At 45.8% G+C, this 14,135-nt stretch overlaps 1 protein-coding gene across 3 annotated transcripts in view; it reads left to right on the forward strand.

Annotated features, from left to right (window-relative positions):
- Positions 1 to 14,135, forward strand: part of FAT4 (FAT atypical cadherin 4) — a 153,734-nt gene that overhangs the window by 95,244 nt on the left and 44,355 nt on the right. For all 3 annotated transcript variants that reach the window (XM_053658327.1, XM_053658328.1, XM_037129859.2), the window contains exons 7-9: positions 2,940 to 3,120; positions 7,461 to 7,711; positions 9,481 to 13,830. In XM_053658327.1, coding sequence (XP_053514302.1) covers positions 2,940 to 3,120; positions 7,461 to 7,711; positions 9,481 to 13,830 — 4,782 coding nt within the window. The remainder of the gene's footprint in view (positions 1 to 2,939; positions 3,121 to 7,460; positions 7,712 to 9,480; positions 13,831 to 14,135) is intronic.

Raw genomic sequence — 14,135 nt, forward strand, 5'->3', positions numbered from 1 at the left:
TACAAAGAGAGACAACAAATAGTCACTCGGATGTGTCAGCCTGGAGGCAGCCGAAAGTTCTGGAGTGAAGATAAAGTCATAGTAAGCATTGTACAGTACTTCCCATGGGCTATAACAACAACAAAAAAACAACTCTTGGGAACCAGCAGCATAAGCTGCCATTTCTTCACGCAGTGAGGAGGAAAGGCTCAGAAAGAGGCAAACGATGACACAACCAAAGGCGCCATCCCGAGCTCCCAGGCGGGAGGAAGCCCTTCCTCTGTGCAGAGCAGTGTGCGACTTGCTCTCTGAAGTCAGGGGGTGCTCTGCTGAGTCCCTGGATTTCATCTTCCTGCCCAGTGCTGAGAGGCAGGAAGCTCATGCTCTCGGTGGACAAGTCAGGGGCTGGACTGGGGTGTGGGTGGTCAGCCCTGCCCCCAGGTACCAAAGTGAAAAATCTTGCAGGCAGAATTCAAATTGGAGATGAGTTCAATTGCAGTGAAAGACTTAGAAATTTAGTCTTTGTTAGGTTTTCTTGGTAAAACCAGGGGTGGGGTGGCGGGGAGATAGTGAGACTGGCCTGCACATCTCGGGGGACCAGAAAGTGAGGCCGTGGGACAGGCAGTGCTTGGATTTATCCATTACCAAGTGGGGGAAAGAGGAAGTGAAGAACCCACCTGCTTCTAACATGGGTCGTGGCAGGTAACGAGGAGGGAAGAAGCGACTCTGGGGGTGGTGTGTGTGGAGAAGAGGCCCCTGTGGATACAGGGTGCCTGCTGGGGCTGCTTCTCCAGCCAGAGCCCTTTGTTGGCACTGGTGTGCTTTTAAAATCGTCTGGAAAAATGAGTCAGTCTCTGGTATGAGCACAGTGAGATTGAACTTGCTGAATATTTTCGTGGGTAAACAATTTTTTTTTTTTTTGCTTACTGAGAAAATACATCACCAACAATATTTATGTAATTTATACACAAGGAAAGAAATCTCGTGTTCCTGACCAATGAGTTAGTAGTCACCAGTTCATGTCGGTTTTCCTTGCATGTGTCGTCCGTCAGACACTTCAGAATATCAAAGACACAAGCTTTGCTTGGCAGTTGCTGGGCGATTTCTTAACAAGTTGCAGTGTCGCTGATGAAAGAGCAATGCCTGTATCAGAAAGAGTCCAGTCTTGTTGAAACTCTTACTGTAAATTAAAAAATTCTGCACTTTGTATAATTAACAATTCAACATGTCTTCCAAAAAGCTGTGGAATTTTCCAGAGCTAAATGTCCATATATTTATACTTCAAGGGAATCATTAAGAGGAAAGGATGATTTAAAATGTTTTCCTGAATAATATCATCAGAACATCAAGTCAAAAGTTTTGGGGGGGCAAACATATCCAGGGAACTATGACACCGAAATTTGTTAGATGAAAACCAGATCATTTTTATGAGAGCTTTCCATTTTTCTTGTTTTTACACATCCAAAACCAAGGGGTAACGCAGAATGCACTTTATGTGCCAGCATCATCCTGAGCAGGTTACATTCCCTCAGTACTTCTCTGGGGCAGGTTCTGTTCTCGTTATTCCCACGTTGCAGATGAGGACACCGGTTCAGTGAGCAGAACGTGGTATCAGTGGAAGAGTTGATGGAGCCCTGCACGTCCTCCCGTCCTTCGCCTCTGACACCTTGCTTTAGTTGTCCTTGCTCTCGGCTCACCGTGCGCAGCTCACGTTCCTATGACTTGCCCTTTTGATCACGCAAATGCTCATGCAAATGTGCTCACCCAAATTAAAATTTTTTTTCTAATTCAACCAGTGTGAGAAATACTAACATGATTCAGATCATTAATTTCCATTTTGCCAAATTGTATATAATTAAACACACATTGAAGAGATTAAGGCTAACCACCAGCCATTAATAATACCTCTGAAAATATTGATTTTAGCATGAACCAGGTCCCTTGTGAAAAATTCAAAATCTGCGATGGGATTGTTGTCTTCAGTTGGCCCATGGAGTTCAACGGGCATATCCCTGGGCTTCCTCATGGTGGGCGTCTCCTCGAGTCTGTTCCCAGTGCTGTTCTCTGGGCTTAGCTTGTCCAGTGTACAGCAGAAATTAAGGTTGGAAAATGATTTCGAAGACACAGCTGAAGGCAGATGATTCGCCTTTGAATTGGGGGACAGATCGAAGCATCTGAGCAAATAGGACATCTGATCTTCACCACGAAGAGGCTGCCAACTTTGTGAAGCAGAGATAGTATAGCCAAGGTTCTGTTAAATGTTAGATTTTCACTATGTGTGGATATCAGAGCTGGAACAGGAAATAAACATGATTTGCTTCCCATTTATGTTAAATATGAAATAAATGCAATAAAAGTTTTTGCAAGTTAGCTCACTGACATAATGTTATTTCCAGAAAGTGGGAGACTACAGTTTTGAAATATAACTGGAAGCTGCCTTTTTTCCCCTGCAAACAAACATCAGTTAGTACAGTAATGGTGATTTCAAGACCTCAGGAAGCCTGTTGCAATTTTTGACATTAACATCGAAAGTCACGGCTAGGAATACAGTTCTTAACATGCCTTTGTTTACACGAAGCAGGCCAGCTATTCCGTGCCCATGGGTAATTCTCCAAATCTGGTTTGGGTTATTGTAATGTAATTTCAGAGAAACCAGCGGTGCCTCTCTTGTGGTGTTTAAATGATATTGTTGTGTTCTGTGCTGTCGAATCAGCACCTTCAAAATAGAGTAAGAAGTTGCAACTCTGGGCAGCATCACTAGGAAAGAGCTGAAATACCAGTTCATAAAGGAAAACTTTTGTCACAGAATTAAAAATGAGTCACTTGTCTATGATGAGAAATTTGAGATGCTAACTTCTCTCTGGCCGTGCTGACTAGAACTCGTTATTAAAGTTGCTGTTCTTTTTGTTACTTGTAAGCATTAAGACTTCTTCTTTTTTTTTTTTTTTTTCTCCTTCTAGGATCCCCTGCTCTGACTGGAACTGGAACGATCAATGTCATAGTGGATGATGTCAATGACAATGTCCCCACTTTTGCCAGTAAGCTGTATCTCACTACCATTCCCGAAGATGCGCCCACGGGAACAGACGTCTTGCTGGTGAGCGCCTCCGACGCCGACGCCTCCACGAACGCCGTGATCAGGTGCGTCTTTCCCCTTGTCCCCGTGGGCTGTGTTTCTTGGTGAACATGAGTCCTTGCTCTAAGTGAATATAGTGCTTCATTTTGCCAGAAATGTCATAATATTAACACATACCCTGTTGTGGTTATCTATTGTTGAATAGCCAACTGTGCCTAAAATGAGGATCAAAACAATAGTGATTTTAATTATTGTTTCTAATTGCAGTGTAGCTAATTTAACATTTCTCAGCATCAGTTTTCTTACCAGTGGACTAGGTATAATAATAATAATAATAATAATAATAATAATAATAATAATAAAGCTGACTTTATGGAGTTATTATGGGGATAAAAAACATTTATTTTAAGTGAACTATGCAGAATAGTGCCTGTAACAAAACATACTCAGCACCTGTCCGCCTGTACTGTCCTAATCCACGCAGAGTGCCTTTCTCCCCACCTGCCGTCTGTCGGTGCTCAGTATGTTTAGGGAAATTCGGGAGAGGTGTCCTGTCCTCTGTAGTGTGACCGTCTGGTAAACCTTCCTCTGCCACACCGAGGGGACTTGCTGCACAGATGTGTGGGGGGCATGGTGGATGAGCAGAAGGACAGTGCTCCGGTCTCCGCCGTTTCAGCCCCCAGTGTGAAGCTGGAGGTTTGCAAACCCATCCCCACATACGGCTGCTGCAAGAAGGCGCTGGGTGGCAGGACGTTTTCTCCCAGTGAATGCCCGTTTCATGCTGAAGGCTTTCTGTGTTTGGGGGCGATGGAGGCCAGTGGGACGTGGGCCTGGGAGACCCTCTTTGTACTTTCAGAATGCTCTGCCTTGTGCTCCTGGCAGGTCTGGGGTGGTTTTTTTTTGATTTGATAGTATGCGTTTTGGTTGTTTGGTGGACTGGTTGGATTTTCTTCTTCCTTTAATCTCGGAGAAGGAACTTTATCCTTTTGCATTCACTGAAATCTATCAGACGCATCTTCAAATGACTCTACTGTTATACATTCACATAAAATAAAAAATTGGAGCTATTTTTACCTTCTAAAATGATTAAATTCACTTTTAAACTAACTTAGGACAGTTACAGTTATTACACCTCAAATTAAAATATTTGCCTAGATAGAGTAAGTAGTTATGCCAACCTAAACCTTCTTTATCTGCCCTGATTTCTTTTGAATGGACTATAACACACTTTTGTGTTAGGTGTTGGTCACTCCTTGCTGTTCATGGACTCTAAAAGAAAATCCATTCTTCCTTCTGGTTAATGGGACTATTCTGTGTTAAATTTTATATTGCCTTTTTAAATGTAACATATTGAAGTAATTCACCTAGTTACCAACGTGCTTCCTCACAGCACTCCCCCCGATGTGCCATCTAATTTGTTCATTTTACCCCAAGATGATGGTCTACCATGCTCTTGGACACAGCGGCTATTCAACAAATATGTATTTATATTTTCCTTTCTACTCATTTGATTAAGCTCTACATTTTCATGGGTCGCGCAGGTACTTGGAGTTACACACTTCACTTTAATACTTTCCCCTCTAGTAAGCCATCGGCATTCACTCCCAGTCTCTAGCTAGTCTGTACCTTTGCTTCCCAGACTTAGCTTTTGTATGTATGTACCCGCTCCTCTCCCAACTAGCCATAGCTCCACTCAGACCTCAGGTCCCCTACTTTTAGGTCACAACACTGGAGAGAGTCACACAATAATCTACAGGGTCAATGTTCAAAGGCGAATTCCTTACTCTGTGCTCTGAATCCCATCCTCCTCAATTTCTACCCAGTCTTTAAGGGGGCAGGTACTTGCAGTTCCCTCTTGGATCTTCAGGTTATCCCTTCCCTGGATGCTCTCTTTGTCTTTGCAGAATGCTCTGATTCTCTGGGTCGGAATCTGCTTCCATCATTTCCCTGTCGTGACTGGGAAAGGCATGCTAGTGTCTTTATGGTTCAGTATATCCATCAGTAAAAGTGGGGATAAGAATTGCTACTTTAACGTTTGTGAGTTGAAATTAGTGTTTTGCTCGAAGTTAAGATAGGTTTAGCATTCAGTTTCTTAAGTATTCACTTGCAAACCAACCTAAAGAGTGTTCTTTAATGAGTGCAGGTGAGTACCGAACACTTTTTAGAGGAACTACTAGGAATCTGGGCATATTATCTTGGCATCTATCCATGTACATTGCCACATGTGTTTCTTCTATCTCTTTATCTTTTCAAACTTACAAGTATAAATCGCCTTGAAACTGGGATTACAGATACCATGAAATATTACAGAAATATACTTGTGGTAAACTTGAGAATAAAGTCTAGAAAAAAATCACATAAATAATTTTTTTAAAAAGATTTTATTTATTTATCTTTAGAGGGGAAGGAGAGAGGGAGAGCAATGTATGGTTGCCTCTAGTGCATCCCCTGCAGGGAACTGGCCTGCAGGGAACCTGCTTGCAACCCAGGCATGTGCCCTAACTGGGAATCGAACCGCGATCCTCTGGTTCACAGGCCTGTGCTCAATCCACTGAGCTACATCAGCCAGGGCAATAATTTTTAATTTAGTAAGTATATTACCTACTTTTAAATAGACATCGTATGGACCACAGCGTGTACAGCAGCACGGAATAAAGAATAAGGGTTTACGGTACAAGATTCCTTTATGGATTCTGGACTTGAACCTGTACCAGAGCTCACACCATTTGCCATTCAATACATTGTTCTTTTTTCTAATATATCACAGTTTTGTCATATACAAACTATACCAATCCAAATTTGTGTGCAGTTTTTCATCATTTTTATTTCTGAATGCTTGAAAGAACACTGCTATTTGCTGTCATAAAGCTATAGGAAGGTTGGTGGCACTATGAATTACTTCCTTTTCCCCTGTTAAGTTATTTGGTGATTTCTACATCCTCTGATAGAAACAAGGTTTCCCAAAATAGTTACACAATTTTTGTAATCCAGGTTCCAACAGACTTTCTCAGAAAGGTCAGGCAGTTTGATTATTTCAGGAGTGTTGAATTTCTAACTTAAAGAATTCATTTCCAACCTCTGATATTTTCACTTAGAAAAGGGGACAAGATATCTTCAACCAAGGAAGGGCAGTGACTATAAAGAGTAACTTCTGGTCCAGGAAACAGACCCAGTGCTATTCACGTTCACTCCTGGCCCTGGCACAAGCATGTCGGGAGGCCTTACCAATCCAAGTGATGCCCAGCGCTTCACCAGTATCGAAGTCATTGCTCACCCTAACACCCTCTCTATTCTGTTTCCACTTTTCTATCAAATATTCTGTTTCCATTTTGGTATCATTTTTGCCTTTATGTTTTTAAAAATATCAGCTCCCTGACAGCTTATTTATCTGTCTTATAAAAAAAAGGATGAAAATGCTGAAATGTGTCTTTTCAACTGTGAGCATAACAGGAGGCGTGTTCTCGCTGCTGGCGGTGACGTGGGTTGTTCTGCTGCTGCTTGTAGACGCACGCTGTCCCTATGACTTGATGAACTCAAACCAAACACTAGAAACACACCCTTAATTCCAGCAAGGCCATGTCTTTGTTGGTGCGAAGGAGGACGCTTTTCTGTTTCCTTGCTACCTCCAACTTTAAACATGATGGACTCCAGCCGGCACTTGAACCTTCAAGTTCAGGAGCGCCTTCCCTGGCCGATCTCTCAGGGATATGCGCTGATAGCTTCCCTCTTCAGAAAGAAGAGAGACGCTGCTCTCAGTGGAAACTCCTCTCTGTTAACCAATCTGGTCAGCATCAATGTGTCCATGGCAATGTCATTTCTCTCCTTACAAGAAAGCCAGGCCGTGTGGCTGTGTGAGGAATGATGAATGAGAGAATTAGTAACTAGGAATGTCTCTGTATAAATAATCAGTTCTCCTGTTGCTCTGGATGGTCAGTATGTATCCAGTGCAGTGTTTACTGTCTTGAAAGAACTCCATCTTCAACTGGTGTTCTCTGGGATACTATGGTGCACAGCAGAAAAATAATTTTGAGATGCATTTAACAGATGTTCATCTGTGACCCTGGCCATTAACGGCAGTGGTGGAGCAATGCCTTGATTTATGCTTTCTGGCTCGTCTGTTTCAAACACAAAGGTCTTCTGGGTACATTTTGGAGTTGGGCATGATTTAAGAAGTCCACAGACCTTGCAGAGACCTGCTTGAGGTCATTGGACATCTCGCAATAAAGACTGTCCATGTATATTTACATAAACTTTGAAGTATTTACCTTGTAGTCATGGTCTTTCATTGTTGTGTGATCCTTCTCGTCCTCTCTCTACATTTCTGCCTGAGGTTTTAAAGCGCAGTGCACAGACGCTACAACATGAGAACAAGGAGGAGTGTGTCCATCTCTGCTCTCTGCTTCAGTTACAGGATCATCGGCGGAAACTCCCAGTTCACCATCAACCCCTCCACCGGGCAGATCATCACCAGCGCGTTGCTGGACAGGGAGACGAGGGGCAACTACACGCTGGTCGTGGTCTCCACGGATGCCGGGTCCCCGGGGGCGCTCTCCAGTTCCACCAGCGTGCTCGTCACTGTGACTGACGTCAACGACAACCCACCCAGCTTTCAGCATCACCCATATGTCACGCACATCCCATCCCCAACTCCTCCAGGTAATCAACCCAACTCGGAGGCCGTGGGCGAATGGAGTCTGCACATTGGACTTGTTCTACAAAACACGTGTCTTATTAAGTTTTACACATATTCTTTGATATGGCCCAAGTTAGTAAATCCTCTGAAATTCAACTAATTTTGCCTATCAAAATTAAAGGAACGCTGAATCTCGTAAATGAATTCTTTCTTCCTTGACAAATGGTGTGTAAGACTTTGTAACTATTACATCTTTCCTACTAATATTTCTTAATATTACTGGAATATGATTAAGTGATTAAATAGATAGCACTTTATAGTCAGGGAGGGTTCTGCCTGGATATACCGTGTTTCAGTTCCTGAGACAAGGGGCTTTCTCCTCTCTCTCTCTTTTTTCTCCCCATGCCATATCCTAGCACCTGAAACTCTACCTGGAATTAATAAGAATTCAGCTATATTCATTTGTGGAAAATTAATATTTCACTGCAGTGCCTCAGATATTTTCAAAAATGTTTTAACAAATGAATAATTCGAAATAATTATTAATATTATGTTATTCCAGTTTTGAGGAATGCAGATTAGTTTGTTAGTCACTGTATGGAGCCATTAATGAATGAACCACTTTCATTTTGACAATACGTATTGATCAGTCAACGTCTCTTTGGAACTTATTTTGGTTGCCTTTGCTTGTCTGCAAAGAATGTCATACTCTCTTACTAAATCTCCCTTGCTTTGAAACATTTTTAATCCAGAGGAAAAATAAATGGGTCCAGGATTCATCCTCAGTGACCTTTGATCTTCTAGTCACCCAAGAATGTCTAATTAATAGCAGCTGAAGGCATAACATCCCCCAATTTTTGCCAACTGTCTATCAAAGTAGTAACTCACTGATGACAGCCTTCGGCTGAGAGGGTGCTGGCGGACGTGGCCCTGATCACACCTGGCGTGGGGGACGCTCCAGCATCTTTTCCTCGTCAGATGTAGTCCATCAGAACCACTGGTGGTTTTTTTTTTTAATGGGAGACTTTTCCGTTTTGTTACAGACCCTTCTGCAGGGCTGGGAGCACAGGTTTGGGAGAGGTTCCTGAATGAATGTATTAAAAGCATGTCCCCCTGGCAACTTGTTCGCATATTTCCACGGCAGTCTGTGCCGCTGGCGCTCGTCCATGTCGGGTCCACTCCCTCTCCGTTCCTGCTTCCTGCTACTTCACAGTTGCTCTCGGTGATTTATAGACTCGCCTGTGTGTACATGCACAGGCTTCGTCTCCATATATTCTTGTCAGAGAAAAGCTTTCTGCTACGAAACAGTAGGTGGAAGGAATCAGCAATGATATCTTAAAACATTATTTATGGTGACATGATTACCTATATGGTAATTCAAAGATGTTTTAAGACTTAATAGAGCAATTATCTTTTCCATCGGGCAGCGGCAGGGCCGTCAGCAGAGCGCACGGATTGCCGTGCGAGCTGGAATCGTATGACATACAGATTTTTCTCCCAGGAACGACAGTGTGGAGTGATTAGCCATCGCCCTTCCCTGGGCCTCCCGCAAAGGCATAATGGAAAGTATTAGATCCAGTGGACTGCGTGGGGTTCAGTTAGAAAACAGCCCGTCAGGCCCCGAGGACTATTAAGCAGACTTGACTTTGCAACTTTAGAGGCAGTGCAGGAGATGCTGTCCTCCTTGAGGAGTCCCGGGAAAATAAGGCTCAGCAAGTAGCAACGTAGTGTTTGACGCCCATTGCCGCATGTTCTGTTCGGGCCGCCTAACCACATGCTCCCTCTCTTACAGGTTCCTTCGTCTTTGCGGTGACAGTCACGGATGCTGATATCGGACCCAATTCTGAACTGCATTACTCTCTTTCGGGCAGAAACTCTGAAAAATTTCACATTGACCCGCTGCGGGGAGCTATCATGGCAGCCGGACCACTAAACGGAGCCTCTGAAATGACGTTTTCTGTGCACGTAAAAGATGGAGGTGTGCTTCCAAAGACGGACTCCACAACAGTGACCGTGAGGTTTGTGAACAAGGCGGACTTCCCCAAAGTCAGAGCCAAAGAACAAACCTTCATGTTTCCCGAAAGCCAACCGGTGGGCACTCATGTGACCACTGTGATGGGGTCCTCCCTGCGAGGGGACCCTTTGTCCTATTACATTGCTAGTGGGAACCTCGGCGGTACCTTCCAGATTGACCAGTTAACCGGGCAGGTGTCCATCAGCCAGCCTCTGGATTTTGAAAAGATACAAAAATATGTCATTTGGATCGAGGCCAGAGATGGCGGTTTCCCCCCTTTCTCCTCCTACGAGAAACTTGACATCACTGTGTTGGATGTCAACGATAACGCCCCAGTTTTTAAGGAAGATCCATTTGTATCTGAAATATTGGAAAACCTTTCCCCTCGAAAAATACTTACTGTCTCAGCAATGGACAAGGACAGTGGGCCCAACGGACAGTTAGATTATGAAATTGTGCATGGCAACAAGGAACATAGTTTTAGCATCAATCATGCGACCGGTGAGATTAGAAGCATTCGACCTTTAGACAGGGAGCACGTCTCTCAGTATGTGCTCACGGTGATGTCCTCGGACAAGGGCTCCCCTTCTCAGAGTTCCTCGGTGAACGTCGTCATTAACATTCTAGACGAAAACGATAATGCCCCTAGGTTTTCTCAGATATTCAGTGCCCGTGTTCCTGAAAACTCCCCATTAGGGTACACGGTCACCCGCGTCACGACCTCTGATGAGGACATCGGTGCAAATGCCATTAGCAGATACTCCATAATGGACACCAGTCTTCCGTTTACCATTAATCCCAGCACAGGGGACATTGTCATTAGCAGACCTTTAAATAGAGAAGACACAGACCGTTATAGGATCCGAGTTTCCGCGCATGATTCCGGCTGGACTGTAAGCACAGACGTCACGATCTTTGTGACAGATATCAATGACAATGCTCCGAGATTCAGCAGACCCTCCTACTATTTAGATTGCCCTGAACTTAGTGACATCGGCTCCAAAGTGACTCAGGTGTCTGCAGCAGACCCTGATGAGGGGACAAATGGACAAGTGTTTTATTTTATAAAATCTCAGTCAGAGTATTTCAGAATTAATGCCACCACAGGAGAGATTTTCAATAAACAGATCTTAAGATACCAAAACGTCAGTGGCTTCAGTAACATGAACATCAACAGACACAGCTTCATAGTGACATGTTCTGATCGAGGTAACCCTTCTTTACTCAGTGAGACCACCGTGACCATCAACATAGTGGACAGTAATGACAATGCACCCCAGTTTCTCAAAACCAAATACTTTACTCCAGTCACCAAAAATGTGAAAATTGGTACAAAATTAATCAAAGTTACAGCAGTGGATGATAAAGATTTCGGACTGAATTCCGAAGTGGAGTATTTCATGTGGAGTGAAAATCCCTTGGGGAAATTTACGCTGGACAAGAGTACAGGGTGGATCTCAGTAGCGTCTTCCCTCATCTCTGACTTGAATCAAAACTTTTTGATCACTGTCACTGCAAAGGATAAAGGAAACCCCCCACTGTCATCCCAAGCAACCGTTCAAATAATTGTCACTGAGGAAAACTACCACACTCCGGAATTCTCTCAAAGCCACATGAGTGCCACCATCCCTGAAAGCCACAGTGTTGGGGCCGTAGTCAGAACGGTTTCTGCAAGGGACAGAGACGCTGCGATGAATGGCCTCATCAGGTACAGCATCTCTTCCGGAAACGAAGACGGTCTTTTTGCCATCAACTCCACCACTGGTGTGTTAACACTAGCCAAAGCTCTTGATTACGAGCTATGCCAGAAACATGACATGACCGTTAGTGCCACAGACGGCGGATGGGTCGCAAGAACGGGTTACTGCAGCGTCACTGTCAATGTGCTCGATGTGAATGACAACTCGCCAGTGTTTCTCCCTGAGGAATATTTCCCGACGGTTTTAGAAAACGCCCCAAGCGGGACCACAGTCATCCACCTAAACGCCACGGACGCCGACTCTGGAGCCAATGCCGTGATCGCGTACACTGTGCAGTCATCTGACAGTGACCTCTTTGTCATTGACCCCAACACGGGCGTCATCACCACCCAAGGCTTCTTGGATTTTGAAACCAAGCAGAGTTACCACCTCACTGTGAAAGCATTTAATGTCCCCGATGAAGAAAGGTGCAGTTTTGCCACAGTTAATATACAACTAAAGGGGACAAATGAATATGTGCCTCGTTTTGTTTCCAAGCTTTACTATTTTGAAGTCTCAGAAGCAGCCCCTAGGGGCACGATTGTTGGGGAAGTGTTTGCCAGTGACCGGGATTTGGGCGCTGATGGGGAGGTACACTATCTGATTTTTGGTAACAGCAGGAAGAAGGGTTTCCAGATCAATAAGAAAACGGGACAAATTTATGTTTCTGGACTTCTGGATAGAGAAAAAGAGGAAAGGGTTTCTTTGAAGGTGCTGGCCAAGAATTTTGGCAGCATTAGGGGCGCAGACATAGACGAGGTCACTGTAAATATCACCGTTCTGGATGCCAACGACCCACCCATTTTCAGTCTGAACATCTACAGCGTCCAGATCAGTGAAGGGGTCCCAACGGGAACTCACGTGACCTTCGTCAGTGCCTTTGACTCAGACTCTGTCCCCAGCTGGAGCAGGTTTTCTTACTTCATCGGGTCAGGGAATGACAATGGTGCATTTTCCATCAACCCGCAGACGGGACAGATCACCGTGACCGCAGAACTGGACCGGGAGAGCCTCCCGGTCTACAATCTCACGGTGCTGGCTGTTGATTCGGGGACACCCTCGGCCACAGGAAGTGCCTCTTTGTTGGTCACCTTGGAAGATATAAATGACAATGGCCCCGTGTTGACCACCTGCAAAGGAGAAGTTACGGAAAACAAACGCCCGGGAACACTGGTGATGACCCTTCAGTCCACCGACCCTGACCTCCCCCCAAATCAAGGCCCCTTCACCTACTACCTGCTGAGCACCGGTCCTGCCACCAACTATTTCAGTCTGAACACCGCGGGGGTTCTGAGCACCACCCGAGAGATAGACAGAGAGCAGATCGCAGACTTCTACCTGTCGGTGGTGACTCGGGACTCTGGCGTCCCTCAGATGTCGTCCACTGGCACTGTGCACATCACCGTGGTGGACGAGAATGACAACCCTTCCCAGTCCCGGACGGTGGAGATCTTTGTCAATTATTACGGCAACCTGTTTCCTGGTGGGGTTTTGGGCTCCGTGAAGCCACAGGATCCGGACGTGTTGGACACCTTCCACTGCTCCCTTACTTCAGGAGTGACAAGCCTCTTCAGCGTCCCCAGGGGCACCTGTGACCTGAATTCCCAGCCAAGGTCCACAGACGGCACATTTGACCTGATGGTGCTTAGCAACGACGGCGTTCACAGCACAGTCACGAGCAATGTCCGCGTTTTCTTCGCCGGCTTCTCCAACGCCACCATCGACAGCAGCATCCTGCTGCGGCTGAGTGTCCCAGTTCTGCAGGACTTCCTGACGGACCACTACCTGCACTTCCTGCGCATCGCGGGCTCGCAGCTCACGGGCCTGGGCACTGCCGTGCAGCTCTACGGGGCCTACGAAGAGAACAACAGGACGTTTCTCCTGGCCGCCGTGAAGCGGGGCAACAATCAGTACGTGAATCCCAGCGGGGTGGCCACCTTCTTCGAAAGCATCAAAGAGATCCTTCTCCGGCAGAGCGGGGTCAGGGTAGAGTCCGTGGACCACGACCCGTGTGCCCGAGGCCCGTGTCAGAACGGCGGGAGCTGTGTCAGGCGGCTGGCTGTGAGCCCCACGGTCAAGACCCACGAGAGCCTGCCGGTCATCATCGTGGCCAACGAACCGCTGCAGCCGTTCCTGTGCAGGTGCCTGCCGGGCTACGCCGGGGGCTGGTGTGAGACGGACATTGATGAGTGCCTCCCGTCCCCGTGCCACAACGGGGGGACCTGCCACAACTTGGTGGGCGGGTTCTCCTGCAGCTGCTCAGAGGGCTTCACGGGGAGGGCCTGCGAGAGAGACGTCAACGAGTGCCTGCCCAGCCCCTGCAAGAACGGCGCCGTCTGCCAGAATTTCCCCGGGAGCTTCAGCTGTGTGTGCAAAACCGGGTACACAGGTAGGGTGACGTCCAGCTCTTCTCTCTGACTTGAGCCGTGCCCCTGTGAGAGAAAGGAATCCTGTCATTTTTAAGTGATTTTTCTGTGATAAAACGGGTATAATCATAGCAATGCTTTCAGCACTTACTATGGGCCGGATACTGGTCTAAGTCCTTTACCTGTATTTATTTTATTTACGTCTCATAAAAAGCTCATGTGGTAGGGATAATTATTATTCAGTTTTTATAGACAAGGGAGCTGAAGGGGAGAGAAGGTAAGTCGGTTTTCTCAGGGGACCCAGTGAATTTGTTGTAGAGTCAGGGCA

This window comes from Artibeus jamaicensis, unplaced genomic scaffold (assembly GCF_021234435.1).
Source record: "Artibeus jamaicensis isolate MK-2021 breed Jamaican fruit bat unplaced genomic scaffold, CSHL_Jam_final scaffold_537, whole genome shotgun sequence".
Taxonomy (NCBI): Eukaryota; Metazoa; Chordata; class Mammalia; order Chiroptera; family Phyllostomidae; genus Artibeus; species Artibeus jamaicensis.